This window comes from Ceratotherium simum, chromosome 4, assembly GCF_057802395.1.
Source record: "Ceratotherium simum simum isolate JZ-2026a chromosome 4, ASM5780239v1, whole genome shotgun sequence".
In the NCBI taxonomy this organism is placed as follows: Eukaryota; Metazoa; Chordata; class Mammalia; order Perissodactyla; family Rhinocerotidae; genus Ceratotherium; species Ceratotherium simum.
This window is the reverse complement of record NC_141903.1, coordinates 4,711,360-4,735,077: the sequence shown is the minus strand read 5'-3', so window position 1 is coordinate 4,735,077 and position 23,718 is coordinate 4,711,360. Positions and strand designations below refer to the sequence as shown.

Below are 23,718 nucleotides of genomic sequence, written 5' to 3'. Positions count from 1 at the left end.
ATACTGTAATCCTAAGAGCAACTAAAAAGAGATATAGCTAGAAAGCTGACAGAGGAATTAAAATGAATCCCGAAATACACATGTGATTAACTCAAAGGGAGGTGGGACAGTAGGAACAGAGGAACAATGAATAGATAGGACAGATAGGAAACAAATGGCATGATGGTAGATTTAAAAGCAAATATGTCAACAATTAAGTGTAAATGGACCAAAAACGCTAATCAAAAGACAGAGATTGTCAGACTGGACAAAAAAGCAATAGCCAACTATGTGCTATCTATATGAGATGCACTTTAACACAAAGACACAGATACATGGAGAATAAAAGGATAGAAATATACCATGCAAACAATATGCATAAGAAATCTGGAGTGGCTATATTAATACCAGGAAAAAATAGACTTCAATACAAGGAGGATTGCTGGAAACTAAGAGAGATCCTTCATAATGATAAAGGGGTTAATACATTAAGAAGATATAACAATTTATAAGTGTATATGCACCTAATAAACAGAATTTGAAAATACATGAAGTAAAAACTAAACTAAGGGGAGAAATAGTCAAAGCCACAATCATAGTTGGACACTTTAATACACTTCTCTCATTAATTGATAGCACAACTGGATCCCCCCTAAAAGTAAAAAAATCAAAGATCTGAAAGCCACTATCAAGATCCGTGACCTAAAAGGCATTTGTAGAACTATATCCAACAACTGCAGGAGGCACATTTTTTTTCAAGTGCATAAGGAGCATTCAGCAAGTAGGCCATGTATTAGGACATAAAATAAGTCTTAATGTATTTCAAAAGATTGAAATCTTACAGGGTTTGTTTTCTGACCATAAGGAAAATAAATTTGAACTACATAATAATAAAATGACTATATATTAAAAATTGTCATGGGCCAGCCCCGTGGCTTAGCGGTTAAGTGCGCGCTCCGCTACTGGCGGCCCAGGTTCGTATCCCAGCTGCGCACCGACGCACTGCTTCTCCAGCCATGCTGAGGCCGCGTTCCACATACAGCAACTAGAAGGATGTACAAGTATGACATACAACTATCTACTGGGGCTTTGGGGAAAAAACGGAGGAGGATTGGCAATAGATGTTAGCTCAGAGCCGGTCTTCCTCAGCAAAAAGAGGAGGATTAGCATGGATGTTAGCTCAGGGCTGATCTTCTTCACAAAAAAAAAAAATTGTCAGATTAAGCTAAAGCACTACTTACAGGGAAATTTTTAGCTTTAAATGCTAATATTAGAAAAGAAAGATTTTGAAAATCAGTTATGTAAGCTTCCACATTAAGAAATAGAAAAAGAGGGGCAAATTAAATCCGCAGTAAGTAGAAGGAAGGAAATAATAAGGATAACAAATAAATAAATGAAATAGAAAACAGATGAAAAACCTGGTTCTTTGAAAAGAATCAATAAAATTGATGAACTTCTAGCTAGACTGATCAGGGACAAAAAATGCAGAGGCTACAATTTACCAATATTGGGAATAAAAAAAGTAATTGTGAATAAATCTATATAGAATTAAAAAATAATAAGGGACTATTGTGAACAATTTTATGCTAATAAATTTGACAATTTGTACAAATTCCACAAGTCACAAATAAAACAAGAAGAAATAGAAAATGTTAATAGAGGGCCAGCCCGGTGGCGCAAACAGTTAAGTACGTGCGCACCGAAGCACCGCTTGGCAAGCCATGCTGTGGTGGCATCCCACATAAAGAGCAGGAAGATGGGCACAGATGCTACCCCAGGGACAGTCTTCCTCAGCAAAAAGAGGAGGTTTGGCAGATGTTAGCTCAGGGCCGATCTTCCTCACAGGAAAAAAAAAAAAGAGAATGTTAATAGCCCTATGTCTACTAAAAGAATTGAATTTGTAATTAAAAACTTTCCTACAAAGCAGATTTCAGGCCCAGATAGTTTCACTGGTGATTTCTATCAAACATTCAAGAAAGATATAGTACCAATCCAACACAACCTAAATAGAGAGGGTGGGAATAGTTCCCAAGTCATTTTTATAAGGCCAATTTTATTCTGATAGCAAAACCAGTAAAAGAAATTAAAGAATAGAAAACTACAAACTAATATCTCATGTATATGCAAAAATTCTTAAAAAAAAAATTGATATATTAAACCCAACAATAAAGAAAAAGAATAAAACATCATAACCAAGTGGAGTTTTTCCCAGGATTAATTTAACATTAGAAAATCAATGAATATAATTTTTGATATTAATAGAACAAAGGGAAAAAATTCATAATATATTTCAACAGGTGCAGAAAAGCCATTTGACAAAATTTAACAATGATTCCCACTTAAAACTCTCAGAAAACTAGAAAAGGAAGGGAACTTCCTCAACCTGATACAGGGTGTCTTTGAAAACCCCACAACTAGCCTTACTCTTAATGATGATACTTCTTTTGAGAATTATACTGAAGGCCTTAGCCACTGTGATAGGCAAGAAAAAGAAATAAAAGGCATACAGTTTGGAAAGGAAGAAGTAAAACTTCTTTATTTGCAGACGACATGATTTTTTATATGGAAAACTCTAAGGAGTCTACCAAAAAAATTACTTGAACTAGTAAGTGAATTTAGCAAGGTCAGAGGATACAGGGATAATACATATAAATCAATAATATTTCTAGATAGTAGCAATGAATAATTGGAAAATGACAAAAAATTATTCCCATTTTCAATATCATTAAAAAACATTAAATTCTTTGGGATAAAGAGTGGGGATATGAAGGAGGAAATGATTAATCCGGGATGAGAAGTGATATGGAAGGATTTCACACACAGTGATATCTGTGCTGAGTCTTGAAAGACAAGAAACTTCCAAACAATCAAAGGGATAAGAATCATTCCAGGCAAAAGCAAAGAACATAAGCAAACATAAACAAAGATAAAAATACCTGAGAAAGCATGGCACACGTAGGGGTCTGTAGTAGTTCTGTGTGATTTGATCCTGTGAGGGGGGAGAATAGTCAGGGAGAGCTAAATGCAGTCCTTATTATGAAGGACTTTATGGCTCTTACTAATGCATTTGTCCTTTACCCTGTAGCTCACATGGTGAGTTTTAAGTGGGAGAGACATGGTAATATTGCATTTTAGCAGTTGGCAATGGAAGACGAGTTAAGTTCAGATCCTCTATGGCCTTACAACTATTTGTGTTGAGTTCAGCTAGCAGTAGAGAGCCACCGAAGGCAGGGATACTGTGTGGCTGCTTCATAGGAATGAGGCTTTAGGTTTCACTGAGTAATCCCTATTCCAGGATGAGGTGCATGCCAACTTCTCACTTGCCCCACCCAGAACCCTCTGCCCTGTTTTGGTGTCATTGACAATGGTGACCATCTTATCTATTAAGAGAAATAGCATGGTAGCTGTGGTAGCAGCAATAGCATTGCTAGCCCAGCAATTGGTACCTAACATACCAGTGGCAATGGTACCTAACCAGGTGAGGAGACACCTGAAAGGTTCAGCCATATTGTTCCGAGGCTCCCGGCACAAAGGTTGATTATAGTACCTCTGGCTGGCATCATCACGCTTTATGAACTGCCTGATCATTTTGCTGACTAATGGGGGTGAAGATAGGAGGTTTTCCAGTAATTAATAGAGTCAGGGCTCACATGTACACTGTCGGTTTTATAACCCTTATTGTATTATCCTCCATATCTGACAATAGGTTGATTATATATTGAATGAAGGCCCTAACAGGGAAAGAAGGAAACAGATCTGGGTATGAATGTGTGTCTCTGCTACTTAGCTGTATAATCCTTAGGTAAACAACCTAACCCCTCTGAATTCCAGTTTCCCCATCTGTATAACGGAGATGATAATGCCTACGTGATAGGGTCAGTGTGAAAATAAAGACATGTGAAAGCACTCAATATGTTCTTAGCACGTGGTAGATTCTCTTATATTAGCTTTCCTTCTTCTTTAGCATTTGGTGCAGGTTATCCTGTGTATTTGGTTTTCTAAACAAAGGTTGCTTTTTACTTTGTGACTGAAAGTTGAAATCTTCCCTACTACTCCTCTGTCCACATTGGATCAGAAAACATTTCCCACTATGCCCTCAGTTATGTGCATGTGGCATTTGAATGATTTAAGATGGTATAGAAATTCACATCTTTGAGAGTAGCAAAATTTTGATCAAAGAAAATAAACTAATGCTTATGTTATACAAGAAGTGTAAATTGTCAGTGAAGTGCAAAGGTAAAATATGCTTTTCCATAAAAGCTAAGATTTAAGTCTTCTTAGATAAAGCTGAAACTCCCTACTTGACCTCTTATCTTCTCACAATCCTTCAACAGGACTTCATTGACTTAACTAGAGAAACAAGACCAAGGGCAAAGGATCGCAATGGACTCTGTGTGATTGACCTAACAAGAACTGAGGAAGAAAATAGACCTATTGCCACTCTTGACTTGACTCTAGAACCAGTTGCTCCCTCCCAGAAGGAGCCAACCAGTCTTCAAACATGTGCCAGCCTCTCCAGCAAAGAGGTGATGGAAGGGCGGGTGGACAGAAGCTCTCGGCCTGCAGCACGAAGAATCATTAACAGCGATCTTGTGGATTTGGACCTTTTGGAAGAAACCACATTTGAAGGTCCCCAACCCCCTACATCCATCAGTGGGGACTCTGTTTATCCAGTGGAGCCAAATTGTAGCTCAACCACTTTCAAAGGTGACCTCAGTTTCTTGGCAAGCCTACAGCTATCTTCAGATGTTCACTCCATCTCCCCAACAAGCAATAATGGTAGCAGCAGCAATCAAAAGGCACCCTTGCCATGCCCACAGCAAGATGTGCCTTGCCCACCACAAGCCTTGCCATGTCCACTGCGAGCCTTGCCATGCCCACTGCGAGCCTCACCATGTCCACCACGAGCGTCCTCATGCCCACCACGAGCCTTGTCGTGCCCATCACAAACCATGCAGTGCCAGTTACAAGCTATGCCTCACCTGCCTCAAGAAGTGCCATGCCCTCCTCAAGATGTGCCATGCCCTCAGAATGTCCCATGCCCTCAGCAGAATATGCCAGACCCACCTCAAGACTCATCATGGCGTCCTCAACACTCACCAAGCCCACCTCAAGACTCTCTGGGCCTACCTCAAGATGTGGCACACCTACAAGATATGCCACAGTCACTGGGAGACATGCCACAGCCACCAGGAGATACACCACAATCACCAGGAGACGTGCCACAGTCACTGGCAGACGCGCCACAGTCACCAGCAGACATGCCACAGTCACCAGCAGATGTGCTACAGTCACCAGGACATGTGCCACAGTCACCAGGAGATGTGCCACAGTCACCAGTAAGTGTGCCACATTCACCTAAAGAAGTCCCATACATACCAGGAGATGTGCTACGTTCACCTGGAGACATGCCACGCTTGCTGGGAAACATGCCACACTCACTTGGAGACTTGCCTCTGTTACCACAAGACAGGCTTGACTCTCCCCAAAATGATGTACAGAACCATGACACTCCCATGGATATCTCAACTCCATCCTCTCCAAGCTGCTCTCCCAGCCCACAATCTCCACAGTCTAAAATTTCCTTAGAGAAAGTTTCTTGGCTCTCTGCCATAGAAACTCCAGCCAGAAAAGAGATACCATTCTCAGAGCCTGCCAACCCCGGGTCTGCCCAGGTACAAGCACGAACACCACAAGGTGGTTTATACAACAGACCATGCCTGCACAGACTGAAGTACTTCTTACGACCTCCAGTGCATCACCTCTTCTTCCAGACACTCATACCAGATAAAGACACGAGAGAGGTGAGCTAATGTATCTTCCCCTAGAGATTAGGTATCCTTTGTGTAGGCTTAGGATAATGTTAGTACGCTATAAGGGGTCCATGCACAAGAGGACAGGCCCAGTATAAGTTTGACATTTTTATCTTTCCCTCACTTGTGGAACCATTCAGCGTAGAGTCAGATCCAGGTTCAAGTTTCAGCCCCACACTTAAAAACTGGCACTGTAGATGTCACTTTACCTTTCTGAACCTTAGCTTTCCTATCTGTAAAATGGAGATAAGAACATATCTCGTAGGATCACTAAATGAGAGAACATATGTAAAGTGCCTGTTAGAGTATCTGGCTCGTCATAGGCCTTCATCAGATATTTCTCTTCAATTCCTATGCCTTTCCCTTCCTTGTGTCCTTATTACAGCTCCCATATTGCAGAGATAGTAATACTCTTGACACTTCAGTGCCTGCAAAATTATTGCTTTCTGACTTGTGGGGGGGTGGGATTCAATTTTAAGGTTTTAGTAGGAATGCTACTTCCCATTGGTCTTCGTTGATCTATGAAAACTAAACCAGATATGTAAGAAAAAAAAATTGTGGCTAAGTCCCGCAATATGAAGCTATTTTCTCAGCATCCATAACCACATTCCAACGTAAAGACTGGCTTGAAGTAGTTCAAGAAGTCAAAAAGTACATTCTCCTTGTTGGAGCAATCAGTGATTCAGCTTAGCACACGTCAGGCATTCACACTGATTTGGCCTTGGAGAGTGAATTTTTTTCTCTCATTTTAATTGTTATATCTTCTAATATGTTGTATGTCTTCTCCTTCCGAATGACTGTCCCCAACCACTAGCTCAATTCTCTTTTTTCCTGTGGGTTTGCCTCAGGTTGGTGATACATCTGTCCATTATGAAGAGCACTTGGGAGACTGGAGAGAGCTGGTTCCCTGGTGAAGGCTGTAGTGCTTTGTAGGTGGCACATGACTAGAGAAGCTGTTGTAGATGCAGAGGGGGAGACCACACCCGCTTCTGTGTACACATAGCTTGGATTATGAAGTGGCAATTAGGCTAGACAAAGTGGATTTTTCTTCTTCATCTTTCTTTCTTACCTTCTTAAAGAAACTCAGCCATCTAGAATACATCTGTAAATCTTTTCTGTCTCTCCTATGATTTCTTTTGGGCTTTTAATAAGTACTCCTTCACTAGGTCATTTTCCCCCAGAACTTCTCAGCCAGTCCTCACACTGCCACTTACCAGCACTGGCCTTAACTCCTCTGAGTCTCTTTTTGTTTAGCCCTAAAGTAAGTCATAATGCCCATATCATAGAGAGGTTTGACTTACAGGTAAACGCATAAAGCACAAAGCCACCTTTCAGGTCCTGTAAAAGTCCTTATAAATATTAGTTCCCCTTAAGGACACAGGCATCAAAACAATTTATAAACTGTATCTGTTTGTAGAGGTCCCCATTTGTAGGCAAGAAATGAATAAAACAGGTTCAAGATTATAAAGTGCATCACACATAAAACAGTCACCAACGATTTTTGTTCTCCTCTTCTCTTCCCTCACCCTTAATGCTCATTACATGCCATTTACAGTATTGGTCTCTCATCAGAGAGATGAAGGGTTACCCTCGGGTAATTTGAGACATAAGGAAAGCTAACTAGACTTCTCTTCTCCAGAAGATTTTCTAGAAGGGCAATTCCACCATCACTGTTTTATGATTATACATAGGCTGTCAGATCTTTGTTTGGTGTTTTAAAATCAATACTTGTTCTCAGATTTTAAAAATAATGCTTAATATAAAACATTTTAAAATACAAAATATAAAAAATAATTACCCATGGTGCTATCAGTCAACATTTATTATTGCTAATAATTTGGTGTATTTCCTTCCTAGTTGCCTTTTTATAAATTTTTTAATAATTGAGATTTTTAACAAAAATATATTTATTGTTGGTTTTGTTGTTTATAGCGAGCGCAAGTTTAGAGGGTAGCTCTGGAGTTATACCACCCATATATGAAACTAGCTTCTGCCATTTGTTGTATGACAAATGCTTACTCTCTAAATCTCAGTTTCCTTATCTATAAAATAGAAATAATAATAGTATGTATTTCTTAGGGTTGTTGTGAGAATTGAGGATAAATGTTCAAAAATTATTATTATAATTGTTGTTGTTATATTCCTGTATCAAACAAACCTTTTTCATGTTTTTCTTCTGATTATAAAAGTTATGTATGTCTATTGTGGAAAAACTGAAAAATACGGAAGAGCATATAAGAGAAAAACCATCCAAATTCCACCACCCAGATAATAGAAAACTACTTTTCACATATTCTCTCCCAGTCTTTATATACATACTTTATTTGGGGGGAAAGCAACTTAATATTTACTGTTGACTCAAAAAAAAAAAATCAACAAAATGGGATTCTTCTCCTAACAATAAAACATATTTGAAACATCTTTCTTCATCTCTTTATTTCAGTATCTGATATAGTATCATAACTGCTCCTGAAGATCTTATCACCCTCAGTCCAGAATCAACTTAGGCCAGCTCTTGACTCTTTTGTGCTTCCCTTCTATGCTATATTTTAACAAAGATGAAATCATGTTATATGTAGAACTTTGAATTCTCATTTTTTAACTTAATATAAACATTTTCCATGTCATTAAAAGTTTTTTAGATAAGGCTTTCCAGTCTCTTTTTTAAAAATTATGAATATTTCAAATGCATGGAAAATGTTGCTATCTTCAACGTGTTCCAGAACCTCTTATTTTTATGTCTGTAGAAACCCATCCTCATTTATTTCTTTTTATCTCTACAGAGCAAGGGTCAAAAATTAGAACCCATCCCTCATCGAAGACTAAGAATGGTAACAAACACCATTGAAGAAAATTTTCCCCTGGGAACTGTGCAGTTTTTGATGGACTTTGTGTCACCCCAGCATTATCCACCCAGAGAAATTGTGGCTCATATCATCCAGAAAATCCTGCTCAGTGGCTCTGAGACCGTGGATGTCCTAAAGGAGGCCTACATGCTTCTCATGAAAATTCAACAGTATGAACCTTAGATGTTGGTGAATCTTCTAGGGAACCTGGACTCAGGGCACAGCTTTCTCTTGCCTGAGCTTTCTTCAGCTGACCATTAGAGAGGGTGACTTAGTGTATTGGTGTTATTTGGCTTGCAAGTGACAGGAAACCCAGTCCAAACTGGTTTTAACAGCTGTTAAAAGAGAATTTAATGACTAATGTTACTAGAAACCTAGGAGTGAGATGTGACTCAATTCAGTTCAAAATTGGTTACCAGGATCCATTTTTCAGCTCTGCTTTGCTTCTGTTTTCAGGCTCCACATGGTAGTCTTCTCAGCCTCCAGCTTTTATGACAGTCTCAGTGGAAGAGTCCAGTTCCTTTATAACCACAGAAGAGTTCTGAAATTGAGTCTTGTAGGCTTTAATTGGCATAACATAAGACATGAGCCCATCTTTGAGCCAATTACTGTGAACTGAGGGGTAGAATATCATGATTGGCTCAACATGCTTCACAGGCTTCATCCCAGGATCCTAGTAGGTAAACCAGTGGGCTAAGAGTAATAAAGAGTTGATTTCTTCAAGGGAAATTAGGATACTACTGCCTCCCAAAGAGAAGTGGATACTGGGTAGCAAAAAACAATGAAGTTCCATTTCCCTCAGATGACATAGTATTGTATCAAAGAGTGGGCAAGAGCACTGAGGATAAGAGGAGGCTTCTCACTTCTGTCATCTTCCAGATCCCTTCCCTTATTCCACTAAACTCTCCAGAATTCTAATTGATGTCACTTAACTTTCAGGCTACATCCAGCTAATGCCAAGACAGTGGAGTGGGACTGGAAGCTGCTCACTTATGTCATGGAGGAAGAGGTAAGATAACAATTATGAGGGTGTATCTTTTGCAGAGGAAGTTTTAACTAGAAACAAAAGTGACAGCAAATCTGACAGTAAAGTCTTTGCCATTATTCCCTCCTTATAATCCCACCCTCACCAAAACAATTCCTATGGAAATGATATATGCTGTCTTCCAGTTCAAGATTGAATACTTTCGCTTATCCCTCTCCTACTTGAGATCCCATTAAAAATGATAGTGAGTGAATAGAGAAGGCTATAAATCCATGGCAATGAAAATATGGGGAAGGCGAATAGATTTGAATGAAGATTAGAAAGTCTAAAGGAAATTAAGAGTGATAACTGATGAAGCTAGGCAGAGAAAGCCACAGGCTAGAATACATGTGGAAGGGGTTGCAGCCAAGGAGAGAGGAAATCTGCCTTTTAGAACACAGAGATTTTGGACTCAGAAACATAATATATAAAAGGGTTGGCATTAGATATGGGCTGTAGATTTGTTGAAAGTTTGTAGATGGAACTGACAACCTCTCTATTCTTGTACAGAAAGTTCAGTTGCCAGGTTACCTACCCTTCAGGTGAAAAGTCAGAGGATTCATTGTCTCAAGAAATTGAATGAACCATCTGTCATAAATGAAGGCAGCTAGTATAAAGTTGGTGCTCCAGAAAAAAAGTCTTCTGCATTCTGACCTTTAGGGATCCCTAAACTTAACTGCCAGCTTTCTGTCTGCTGACCCAAAAGGACTTGGATGGAACAAATTCTTTTCAATTTAGAATTCTATACTCAGCCAAACTGTTAGTCAAATGTGAGGATAGAATGAAGACATTTCCAAACATGTAGGAACTTGAAAATGCCATTTCTTAGGAGGTGACTTGAAAGTATGTATCGAAAGAATGGGGGAATAATCAAAAAACAGGGAGGCACAAGATCCAGGGAACACTAGATCTAATCCAGGAGGTTAGTAAAGAGAAGTCCTAACATTACAGAAAATAGTAGACCTAGAGAGCAATCAGTCCAGCTTGGAGCAAAATAACATAGGCCTTTAAGAAAGAATGATCTGGGAAACATCACCAAGGTGGTAGACAAGGAAGCTCCAGGCCTTTGTTCCCCCATGGAGACACCAAGTTAACAACAATATATGGACCAGTATACTTTTGTGAAAACTCGAGACCATTTGAGAAGCTGTAGTAACCAGGCTAATGCATAACCAAGACAGACTCCATTGAAAGGAGTAGGAAAGTTTGCAGTATTTTGTGTGCCCATGCTGCTCCCACTACCTAACATAGCATGGTGCAACTGGGAGGAAACTTCTCATACCCAAGCTCCTCCCTTGGGATGGAAACAAAAGAGTGGACTTTGAGTCCTGTGTTCTGGCTTAATAGGGGGCTGCTTGAGGGACAGTTTCTGCCTTGCCTGACTCAGAGCACTGATAGGAATTGTGGCATAGTTTGGAAGTTGCTGAAAAGAGAGGCAAGCACTGTGGTATGTTAGAGCTGCAGAGAATATGCAGTTCCACAGACAGATGCCAGGGGAGCAAGAGACTGCAGGCTCCTGAGAAGAAATAGGGGCAGGCCACTCAGGAAATTAAAACAGATAAAAGCTCACCCACAAGCCCAGAGAAGACACATCCCCAGAAAGGATCTGAGACATCCCAGAATCTCTAGCCAGGCTTATTGGTGAAGATTTTGTCCTGCATGAACTCAGTGGATAAAGACTGGGAAAAGTGGTTGTTTTTCCAAATGTTTGAATCTCAAAAGACTACAAGGCATACAGAGAAACAGGGAAATGTGACCCAATCAAAGGAACAAAATAAAGCTCCAGAAACTAACCCTAAAGAGACACAGATCTCTCGATTTCCTGACAAAGAATTTTTTTAAACCATCTTAAAAATGCTCAAGGAACTAAAAATGAACACAGATAGACAACTAAATGAAGTAGGAAAATGATGCATGAACAAAAGGAGAATATTAAACAAAAAAGAAAAAAACTATAGGAAAGAATCAAACATATTCTGGAGCTGAAAAATACAATAACTGAATTGAAAAATTCACTAGAGGGATTCAACAGACTTGATTGGGCAAAAGAAAAAAAATCAATGAACTTGAAGAAAGATCATTTGAAATCATTGAGACAGGAGCAAAAAGAAAACAGAATGAAGGAAATTGAAGAGAGCCTAAAGGACTATGGGACACCATTAAGTGGACCATATATGCATTATGGGAGTCCCAGAAGGAGAAGAGAGAAAGGGACAGAGAGCTTATGTGAAGAAATAATGACCAAAAACTTCTGAAGTCTGAGGAAAGAAATGGACATACAAATTCGAGAAACTCAACTACAACAAGGGTAACCCAAAGATGCCCACACCAAGCCATGTTATAATCAAACCGTCAAAATTCAAAGACAGAATCTTGAAAGCAGCGAGAAAAAAGTGACTCCATCACATGCAAGGGAGCTTGTATAAGATTATAAGCATATTCTCAGCAAAACCTTGCAGGTCAGAAGGATGATGTATTCAAAGTGCTGAAAGAAAAAAGCTGTCAAGCAAGAATACTACATCTGGCAAAACTGTCCTTCAAAAGTGAGGGAGAGCAGCAGAAGAGAAGTGACACATCACATACAAGATCCTCAATAAGATTATCAGCAAATTTCTCATCAGAAACTTTGGAGGCTAGAAGACAGTGGGCCAGTATATTCAAAGTGCTAAGGAATAAAACTCAACCAAGATTCCTTTATCTAGTAAAACTGTCCTTCAAAAATTAGGGAGAAATAAAGACATTCCCAGATAAACAAAAGCTGAGGGAGTTCATTACCACTAGCCCTGCCCAGCAAGAAATGCTGGCAGGAGTCCTGCAGGGTAAAATGAAACACTAAACAGTAACTTGAAGCCATGTGAAGAAATAAAGATGTCAATAAAGGTAAATACATGGGCAATTATAAAAGCTACTATTAACTGTGACAATGGTTTAATTTCACATTTGGTTTTCTATATGATTTAAGTCACTAATACATTTTTAAAATTATTAGTCTAAAAGCCAGTATTATTGTAACTTTGTAACTCCACATTTTGTTTTCTACATAATTTAAGAGACTAATGCATTTAAAAGAATTACTAGTTTGTTTGGGGGCACACAATGTATGAAGATGTAATTTTGTGACATCGAGAACCAAAAAGGGTGGGGACAGAGCTGTAAAGGAGCGGACTTTTTGCATGTTATTGAAGTTAAGCTGGTATAAATTAAATCAGAGTATTATAACTTTAGAATATTAAATGTAATCCTCATGGTAATCACAAGACAATAGCTATAGGTTATACACAAAAGGAAATGAGAAAGGAATTTAAACATTTCACTACTGGGCTGGCCCCGTGGCTTAGCGGTTAAGTGCACATGCTCTGCTGTTGGGGGCCCGGGTTCAGATCCCGGGCGCGCACCGACGCACCGCTTCTCCGGCCATGCTGAGGCCGTGTCCCACATACAGCAACTAGAAGGATGTGCAGTTATGACATACAACTATCTACTGGGGCTTTGGGGTAAAAATAAATAAATAAAATTTAAAAAAAAATTAAACATTTCACTACAAAAAAATTAAAGACAATAATACAGGAGATGAGGGACAAAAAAGCTATAAGGCATGTAGAAAACAAATAGCACGATGACAGAAGTAAGTTCTTCCTTATCAGCAATTGCTTTAAATGTAAATGGAGGGGCCGGCCCCGTGGCTTAGCGGCTAAGTGCTTGCGCTCCGCTGCTGGCAGCCCGGGTTCGTATCCCGGGCGCGCACGGATGCACTGCTTCTCTGGCCATGCTGAGGCCACGTCCCACATACAGCAACTAGAAGGATGTGCAGCTATGACATACAACTATCTACTGGGGCTTTGGGGAAAAAAATAAATAAATAAAAATTATTAAAAAAAAAAATAAATGTAAATGGATTAAATTCTCCAATGAAAAGAGAGAGATCGGCAGAATGGATAAAAACACATAATGCAACTACATGCTGTCTGCAAGAAACTCACTTTGGATCCAAAGACACAGGTAGATTGAAAGGGAAAGGATGGGAAAAGATACTCCATGCAAATAGTAACCCACAGAGTACAGGTGGGTGTACTAATATAAGACAAAGTAGACTTTAAATCAGAAAATGTTACAAGAGACAAAGGAGGACATTATACATATTAATAAAAGGTTCAGTACAGCTAAAAGGTATAACAGTTATAAACATTTATGCACCTAATGACAGACCATCAAAATATGAAGGAAAAACTGACAGAATTGAAGGGAAAAATAGACAGTTCTATATTAACAGTTGGAAACTTCAGTACCCCACTCTCAATAATGGCTAGAACAACCAAACGGAAGCTAAGTTAGGAAAGAGAGAACTTAAACAACACAGTAAACCAACCAGGTCTAACAGTTATATACAGAACACCCAACAACAACAGTATACACATTCTTCTCAGTGCGCATGGGACATATTTCAGGATACACCATAAGTTAGGCCACAAATTAAGTCTCAATATATTTAAAAAGCTAGATATCACGCAGAGTATCTTCATTCTATGAAGGCAGCTTCACCCTGATATCAAAGCCATAAAAAGACACTACAGGAAAACTACAGACCGATATCCCCTATGATCATTCATGCAAAAATCCTTGGCAAAATACTAGCAAACCAAATTCAGAGCATATCATAAGGATTATACACCATGACCAAGTTGGATTTATCCAGGCATACAAGGATGGTTCACCATACAAAAAATCAACCAGTGCAATACACCACATTAACAGAATGAAGGACAAAGCCACATGATCATCCCAGTTTATGCAGAAAATGCATTTGACAAGATTCAACACCCTTTCATGATAAAAACTCTCAACAAACTAGGAACAGAAGGAAATTATCTCATAAAAGTCATATATGAAAAACCCACAGCAAATATCATATTCAATGGTGAAATACTGAAAGCTTTTCTTCTAAGATGAGAAACAAGGCAAGGATGCCTGCTTTCATCTCTTCTATTAGCCAGAGCAGTTAGGCAAGGAAAGGAAATAAAAGACATCCAAATTAGAAAGAAGCAAAATTATCTCTGTTTGCAGATGACGTGATCTTACATGTAGAAAACCCTCAAGATTCCACATAGAAAAACTGTTAGAACTGGTAAACAAATCCAGCAAAGTTGCAGGATACAAAATCAACATGTAAAAGTTAGTTGTGTTTCTGTATACTAACAGTGAACAATCTGAAAAGGAAATTAAGAAAATAGTTTCATTAACAACAGCATCAAAAAGAATAAAATACTTAGGAGTAAACCTAACCAAAGAGGTGAACAACTTTTACACTGAAAACTACAAAACTGCTGAAAGAAAATAAAGAAGACATAAATAAATGGTAAGACATGTCATGTTCATGGATTGGAAGACTTAATATTGTTAAGAAGTCAATACTACCCAAAGCAATCCACAGATTCAATGCAATGCCTATCAAAATCCTAACAGCATTTTTTGGAGAAATAGAAAAACCCATCCTAAAAGTCATATGGAATCTCAAAGACCCTGAATGGCCAAAACAATTTTGAAAAAGAAGAACAAAGTTGGAGTACTCATACTTCTTGATTTTAGAACGTATTACAAAGCTATAGTAATCAAACAATGTGGTACTCTCGTAAAGACAGACATATAGACATATGGAATAGAATGGAGAACCCAGAAATAAAACTTTGTGAATATGGTCAAGTGATGTTTATCAAGGGTGCTAAAACTATTCAATGGGGAAAGGATAGTCTCTTTAATAAGTGGTGTTGGGAAAACTGGATATTCACATGCAAAAGAATGAAGTTGGACCCTTAGCAAAAACCATAACAAAAATTAACTCAAAATAGATCAAAGATCTAAATATAAGACCCAAAAATATTAAACTTTTAGGAGAAAACCTAGGGGGAAAGCTTTGTGACATTGGATTTGGCATTGATTTCTCTGATATGACACCAAAGGCACAGGCAAAAATAGACAATTGGGACTACATCAAAGTTAAAAACTTATGTGCATCAAAGGACACAATCAGGAATGAAAAGGCAATCTATGGAATGGGGGAAAATATTTTTAAATCATATATCTGATAAGGAGTTAATATCCAGAGTATGTAAAGAACTCCTACGACTCAACAACAACAAAAATAACCTGATTTTTTAAAGGGCGGAGGACTTGAATAGACTTTTCTCCAAAGATGATATACAAATGATCAAGAAGCATATGAAAAGTTCCTCAACATCACTAATCATTAGAGAAAACACAATGAGATATCACCTCACACCCATCAGGATGGCTACTATAAAAAAATTAATTTTTAAACAGAAAATAAGTAGTGGCAAGGATGTGGAGAAATTACAACCCTTGTCCACTGTGGGTAGGATTGTAAAATGGTGCAATCACTATTGAAAACTGTATGGTGGTTCCTCAGAAAATTAAAAATAGAGTTATTATATGATCCATCAATCCCACTTCTGGGTATACATGCAAAAGAATTAAAAGCGGGGTCTTGAAGAGATATTTGCACACCCATGTTCATAGCAGTATTATTCACAATAGCCAAGAGGTGGAAGCAACCCAAGTGTCTATCAGCAGATGACTGGCTAAACAAAATTGTATATATTTATAGAATTGAATATTAATTCTCCTTTGACTAGGGAGGAAATCCTCTCATATGCTACAACATGGATGGTAGCATAATGAGGACATTATACTAAGGGAAATAAACCAGTCACAAAAAGACAAATACTGTATAATTTGACTTATATGAGGTATCTATAATAATCAGATTCATAGAAACATCAAATAGAATGTTGGTTACCAGGGACAAGGGAGAGGGAGAAATGGGGAGTTAATGTTCAGTGTTCATAGAGTTTCAGTTTTGCAAGATGGAAAAGTTCTGAGGATCTGTTGCACAACAATGTGAATATACTTAACACTACTGAACTGTACACTTAAAAGATAGTTAGGATGGTAAATTTTATGTTATAGGGTTTTTACCACAATTAAAATTTTTTTGAAAAAGAAAAAAAGACAATAACAAATGTTGGCAAGAATGTGGAGATACAGGAAATTTTCATACATTGCTGATGGGAATGTAAATGGTAAGGCCACTTTGGAAAACAGTTTGGCAGTTTCTTTAAAAAATTAAACAAACTTATCATATGACCAGCTATTTCACTTCCAGATATCAACCCAAGGAAAGAAAACATATGTCTACCAAAGACTTGCATGTGAATGTTAATAGCAGCATTATTCATCATAGCCAAAAAATGGAAACAAGCCAAATGTCCATCAGCTGTTGAATGGATAAACAAATTGTGCTATATCCATACATGGGAATACTTATTCAGTAATAAAAAGTAATGAGCTATTGATATGTGCTATGACATGGATGAACCTCAAAAAACATTAAGCTAAGTAAAAGGAAACCACACATATAAGATCACATGCCGTATACTTCTATGTATATGAAATGTCCAGAAAGGCAAATCGGTGGAGCCAGAAAGTAGATGAGTGGTTGCCTGGAGCAGGGTGTGGGAATGGGAATTAACTATAAACAGGCGTGAGGGATCTTATTTCAGTGATGAAGGTGTTCTAAAAATTGGTTATGGTGATGAGTTGCCTAACTTGATAAATGTATGATATATTGAATTATATATTTAAAATGGGTGAATTTTATGGTTTCTCAATAAAGCTGTTTTTAAAAATACAAAAAAAAAGCAATTTGGGAAAGAAGGGTATTCTCAAGATTCGACACCATTCTTGAGGAGTTGAAAGAAGTAAAGTGATAATGGCAGGCAATGGTGGGAGAAACTTTAAGAAAATCTTTAAAAAAGAAACTGTAAGAAAATGAAAATCTTCAGAAGAAAGGAATGATTTTCTTAGTATACTACATGGATTTCCAGTATAGTAAATAATTTTAACGTAGTCCTCATGTTCGTAAACACTATTTAGTTATAATGTTTAGAATCAATTTATATACAAAGCATAAAAGACAATTTTATTAGCCTTGACAATAGAAAATGGAAAAGTATGGAAGATAAAGGTTGGGAGATGCAAAGGGATAGCATCTCTGAGAAGAGTAGGGCTGTTATAACATCCTTTCTTACAAAGTGAGGAATCAAGAGATACTCTCTCTAGATGATGGAACATAAATTGAGATACAGTTATTTTGGGAAGAGGAGAAGTGGAAAAGTGGCATAAATGAGTTAAATCCTCATCTAGCATAGCATAAACCAATAGGTAATATCTAAAGTTGATAAATCAAGAAAGAGTGAAAAGAGCATTTTTTTTTAGAGATGTTTAGGGTGACCTTCAGAAGAAAAAGTTAAAAATTATTCCCTCTAGGGTACTGGAGGGGACATGTGGTAGTGGAGAGTGGTACCAGTGGAGGCTTTCTTTCATCATAAATCTAGCACAAGTACTTGATTTTTAAAAATCATTTTTATCAATTAATAAGGATTAGAGAAAAAATATACACATTCGGAAGAAAAAGATATCCCATCCCCACATCCTCCCAAACAAGAAAGAAGGAAATGGTACGTGCTTAGAATTGTCATTCTTTTTCCTGCTGACTAAACCATACCCTGGTCCAGGAGTTTTATGTTCCCAGAGGGTATGCCTACCCTCTGGTGTTTGAAAGTTCCCACAGAATCCAGAAATGGTTTGGCACCTTTCATTCTTTAAGTTTCAAAGCCTGAGCTCCTGGGCCTGGATCCCAGCATTTGTCTCCCAGTAAAGGGAAACCAACAAACTGTGCATGCCTGCCTGCTGAGTGACAGGTCCTTACACTGGCTTTGGTAGGGTTAGAGTTATCCCCACGTAGATCACAAGGACGCGAGACTCAGAAGGGGTAAGTTAAGTAAGGGATGGAGCTGGGTTTAGTTTTAAACTAAACAAACTAAACAAACAAAGATAAATAAATATGGTCTGTGTGCCACCGTAGCCCATGCTCTTTACCTGTGTCAGTTTGCACTTTAATCAGTAAGATCATTTCACCTGTAAAAGAAAACCCCATTCAGACTTGCTAAACAATGAGGATATGCATCAGCTCACGTTGCTGGAAGTTCACGCAGTGGGGTGGTCATCATGGTTGCTTGATCTAGCAGCTCAGCAGAGTCATTTACGAACCAATTTCTATCTCTCTGATCTGATATCCACAGTTTTGGGTTTATCCTGAGACTAATAGTCAGGTTCAGTGAGAGAGACTGACTTCCTATGGCTGTCTCTTAAAATCAGAAAGTCTACAATTCTGAGCCTCCAGGCTCTAGGATTGCCCAGTTTGCCCTCTTTTGTAATGACCTAGACTGCCTTCTCTCTCCGAGGAGCCTCTCTTTTAGGTACAGGCACACTTGTTGACTCGTGACTTTCCCTTGGACTTAGTATTTATGAGAGCCCAATGCTCACTATCATCCAGGAGATGAAGAGGAAATACTTACTTCTCATTTTTTCTCTCCCAGGGGCAAAATCTGCCTGGGCGAGTCCTTTTTCTGCGTTATGTGGTCCAGACGCTGGAAGATGACTTCCAGCAGACCCTGAGGAAGCAACGACAGCACCTGCAGCAATCCATTGCAAGCACTGTGCTGTCCTGTGATAAGCAGCCCCACAATGTCAGGTAACCAGCCGCCGGAGCCCTGGGATGACAAGAGGTCGGGGCTGTAGGTAGGCAGCTACTCAAGGCCGGAGAACATCGGGTGGATGCGATTTTCTAGTCACCAGACAGTGTAACAGGAATAGGTATTAGACTAGAGACAATCCTAAATCCCCTCTGTACTAACTATGTGTCGGCACCATAGCTTGTGTGGTTTTTCTCTCAAGACCCTCAGACTTCCTTTAATCTATTTCAGTATTGTCCAGACAACCTCATGAGATCCAGGGGGAAACCTTAACTGTGTAAAACTTTTCACAGCTTTTATAAACCTAGATGTATTTCCATCCCCCTGAGTAACTTGAGATAAATCTCATTTGTCGCTACCACTTTCTGAAAAGTAATACATATTATGATAATAGGTCATGTGGCTGACAGTAGGTACAATCTGGTAGCAAGCATGTGTTCTTTTTCTGTTGAATCACGGCCAGAACTTCTAGAAGTGTCAGAGTGGGGAACTACCATATCCTATGCCAAGGGGGAAAAATGTGATTTCTAGGTTGGGCATCTCAGGCTGGAATTTTCCTCCTGGAACTACAATGCTTGCCTTTTTTAGAAGTGGTTTTCACAGGCTAGCATACCAGCATATCTTTTTTCAGAGCATCATTGAAATTCTTCCACTCATATTTACATTCCTATATGTTCTTGCATATTTGTTAAGAATAGTTTTTACAGGCCAATATTGGATATTGACTATCATAACTCCCCTAATTTAAAAAAAAAGAAGGAAGTTTTATTATGCTTTAAGCATCAGGCAGCTTTTTCCTCTTTAGTTTGCATGCCCATATCCACTGCCCTAGATGTGGCATTTTATGTAAAGTTTAAATGTTAATCAGTATAGGGGAAGGAAATCAGTAAGTAGATAATCTACAAAGAGCACAGAATAGCATAGTTGGGTTTTAAATTAAAAAATAAATAGAGCAACTCTACCGACCATTTTGCTTTGTAAACATAGGCACTGGATTGAATGGGAGATGGGAGACATGAACCCGCTCAGTCCAATGTCAAGTCAGTCACTTTCATTTCCACGTCTCATGGGTGAGCCTCTCACTGTACAGAGTGTGATTCTTGGGTTGAAAGGTAGGCATTGGTGGCCTCTAAATGCAAACTACGTCCTCCATTTTGTACTTTATCAATGAAAAATATCATCTGTTTCAGATGGAGGGAAAACCAGCTGTCTTTGATTCAGTAAAAGATGGATATTAGATTGATGCATACACACAAATGTATGCATATATTTATCAAAACTCATCAAACAAAAACCTGTGTACAATTTATTGTATATAAATTATACCTCAAAGATAAGTTTTTAGAAAGAAAGAGAGATGGTAATATGACGTCTTCTTAAGGGATTTTCTTTTCCTTTTTAACTTTGCATACAAAGAGTAGACTAGTTCTACAACATCTAAGAAATACACTAGTCCCCAGGTCCCCTCACCCGGATTTCCCTTTCCCACAGGCGTAACTACTTTCAACTCTTATTTAAGTGATTCTTTGGATATTTGCCTCTGTATGGCTAAATAGCATGCTTGTGTTGCTAATTCCTGACTTTTTCATTATTAGCTAATATTTTTGACATCCCACATGCAAGATGAGGAGTTAGTTCTTTTTCCTCCCCACCTCCTCCCTCACACACACACATTTCCCAGCCTCCATACCATTTAATATAGTTATATCAAGGGCCGGCCTGGTGGCGCAGCAGTTAAGTGCGCACGCTCTGTTTCACGGTCCAGGGTTCGCCGGTTCGGATCCTGGGCGCGCACCAACACACTGCTTGTCAAGCCATGCTGTGGTGGTGTCCCACATAAAGTAGAGGAAGATGGGCACAGATGTTAGCCCAGGGCCGGTCTTCCTCAGCAAAAAAAAAAAAAAAAAAAAGAGGAGGATTGGCATTGGATGTTAGCTCGGGGCTGATCTTCCTCATACAAAAAAATATATATATATAGTTATATCATAATTTTGTTTAGATCAGTATTCAGTGTTTCTATTACTATGACTAGCCAAGTCCTGGTGGTCTGGTGGTTAACATTTGGCACTCGCACCGCCAAGGCCTGGGTTCCTCTCTGGTCAGGGAACCACACCACTGTCTGTCAGTTGTCATACTGTGGCAGCTGTGTGTTGCTGTGATGCTGAAAGCTATGCCACCAGTATTTCAAATACCAGCAGAGTCACCCATGGTGGACAGGTTTCAGTAGATCTTCCAGACTGACTAGGAAGAAGGACCTGGCCACCCACCTTCAAAAAAATTGGCCATGAAAACCCTATGAATAGCACCAGAACATTATCTGATATAGCACAGGAGGGTGAGAGGATGGCACAAAAAGACCCGGCAGGGTTCTGCTCTGCTGTCCATAGGGTCACTAGGAGTCAGAATTGACTCAACAGCACTAACAACAAATAACTTTGACTATATACGCTAGTCAGAGTTGAGCCAAGTGGTAAACTATAATTACTTTTCCTTTCACTCATACCGTTTTGTTTTCCTTAGAGTTAAGAATTGCCTAATTTTTAGTTTCCTTGTATTCTTTGTGCATATCAGAAGTCAACCCCAAATTCTCTGCTATTTGATGTAGTCTCCCCTCAAGATGTTTGTTCGTACTGGGTAGTCTTGTCAGTTTCCTCCTCTTGAAGATCTGTGGTGGAACATTTGACCTCCTTCAATCTGGATTGGTTATCCCAGTCTATATCATAAATGTGAGAATTCCCTTCACCTGTTTTCAATGTTGGATCTCTTCTGTTTGTTTGTCCTACATCTTCTCTTTCTTGGTTTACTCTCTCATTTTGATGGATCAGTCTCCAGTGTCTTCTTAGAAAGGTGTATAGGTAGTAAAATTTTTGAGATCTTCTATTTCTGAAAATATCTTTATCTTCCCACACATTGGTTGATAACTGAGTATAGATATTTAAGTTAGAAATAACTTTACTACAGAACGTTGAAGGAAATGTTCCATTGTCTTCTAGCTTCCAGAATTGTTAAGAAGTTATAAGCTACTTTGATTACTGATTCTTTGTATGTGCCCTGGTTTTTTCTTTGGGAGTTTATAGAATCCTCTTTTTTGCCCAGTATGCTTGTTGTAGGTCTATATTCATCCATTGTGCTGGGCATTCAGTGGGCCATTTCAATCTAGAGACATATCCTTCATTCCTGGAAAACAGAGTTTTCATTTCTGTTATGATGTTTTTAATTTCCAAGATCTCTTTTACTTTTTTGTCTAAATGTTCCTTTTTAAAATTAATAAATAGCATTCTGTTCTTGTTTTCTTTTTTCATGGATCCATGTCTTCTCATACCTTTGATGATACTAATGAAAGCTTTTGTTTTTGTTTATTCTCTGCATAATGTTTTTTCCAAGTTGCTTTTTTGGGAGGAGAGGAAGGTTGGTTTTGGCTATTTTGGTCTTTATCTCTCATGTTAGAATATTTCCATAGGTGTCTGGTAAACCTTGGTAGTCTATCCTTGCTTAAGGGTTAGAGACTCAAAAGCTGATGGCAGGGCTGGCCCTGTGGCTTAGCGGTTAAGTGCGCACACTCCGCTGCTGGCGGCCCGGGTTCGGATCCCAGGTGCGCACCGACGCACTGCTTCTCCGGCCGTGCTGAGGCTGCGTCCCACATGCAGCAACTAGAAGGATGTGCAGCTATGACATACAACTATCTACTGGGCTTTGGGGGAAAAAAAAAATAAATAAATAAAATTATTAAAAAAAAAGCTGATGGCAGCTCTGAGTACCTGGGAGGACTTGTCATTTCTGAACTTCCCTGTAGGTGGAAGTGACTGCCCATTTCTTGGAAAATACCTTGTCAATGTCTTTAGGTCTTTCCTCTTGGGCTGGATGGGTTTTCCAGAGAAGACTTCCAATCTCCTACATGAAGAACAAAGACTGGATGCCAGGTTTTTGGAAGACAGGTGTGGGGAGATGTCAAGGGTCTCTGCCTTCAGCCTGCATATGTTCACTGAGGGCCCCTGTTTTTGCTTTGATGCCTTTGCCTCCCAGCACCTGATATCCCAGTCCAAAGACCCTCTGCTTTACCTCGCTACAAAGTTTACCTGTAGTCTGCAGGGTTGGGGAAGACAATCTAGGGGTCTAAAATTTTCTTAAACAGCTTACAAGCCATCATACTTATTTTAACTTACTCCCTTTCACCCTCACTTCAGAGAAACCGTGTACTGCCATTTGCAGATCTTATTGAAGATTCATTTCTTTTTCTTTTTTGGTAAATAGGATTGCTCTTCTTGACTGCTGGCTTAGGATTCAGCTTTCTCAATTCTTCTAAGTCAGTTAAAATTTATCCCTTTGCCAAAGTCATACTTAGATTAAACGTCGTGCTTAAAACATGATACACTTGCCTTATTTACTTGTTAATTGGTTACTTTTGATTTTGTAATCAGCGTCTCTTAACCTACCCTCCAAATCAAAGT

At 38.8% G+C, this 23,718-nt stretch overlaps 1 protein-coding gene across 3 annotated transcripts in view; it reads left to right on the top strand.

Moving 5' to 3' along the window:
• The window catches only part of SIMC1 (SUMO interacting motifs containing 1), an 84,159-nt gene that overhangs the window by 36,516 nt on the left and 23,925 nt on the right, over positions 1–23,718 (top strand). For all 3 annotated transcript variants that reach the window (XM_087429387.1, XM_087429389.1, XM_087429388.1), the window contains exons 2-5: positions 4,314–5,783; positions 8,576–8,808; positions 9,578–9,647; positions 19,115–19,269. In XM_087429387.1, coding sequence (XP_087285513.1) covers positions 4,314–5,783; positions 8,576–8,808; positions 9,578–9,647; positions 19,115–19,269 — 1,928 coding nt within the window. The remainder of the gene's footprint in view (positions 1–4,313; positions 5,784–8,575; positions 8,809–9,577; positions 9,648–19,114; positions 19,270–23,718) is intronic.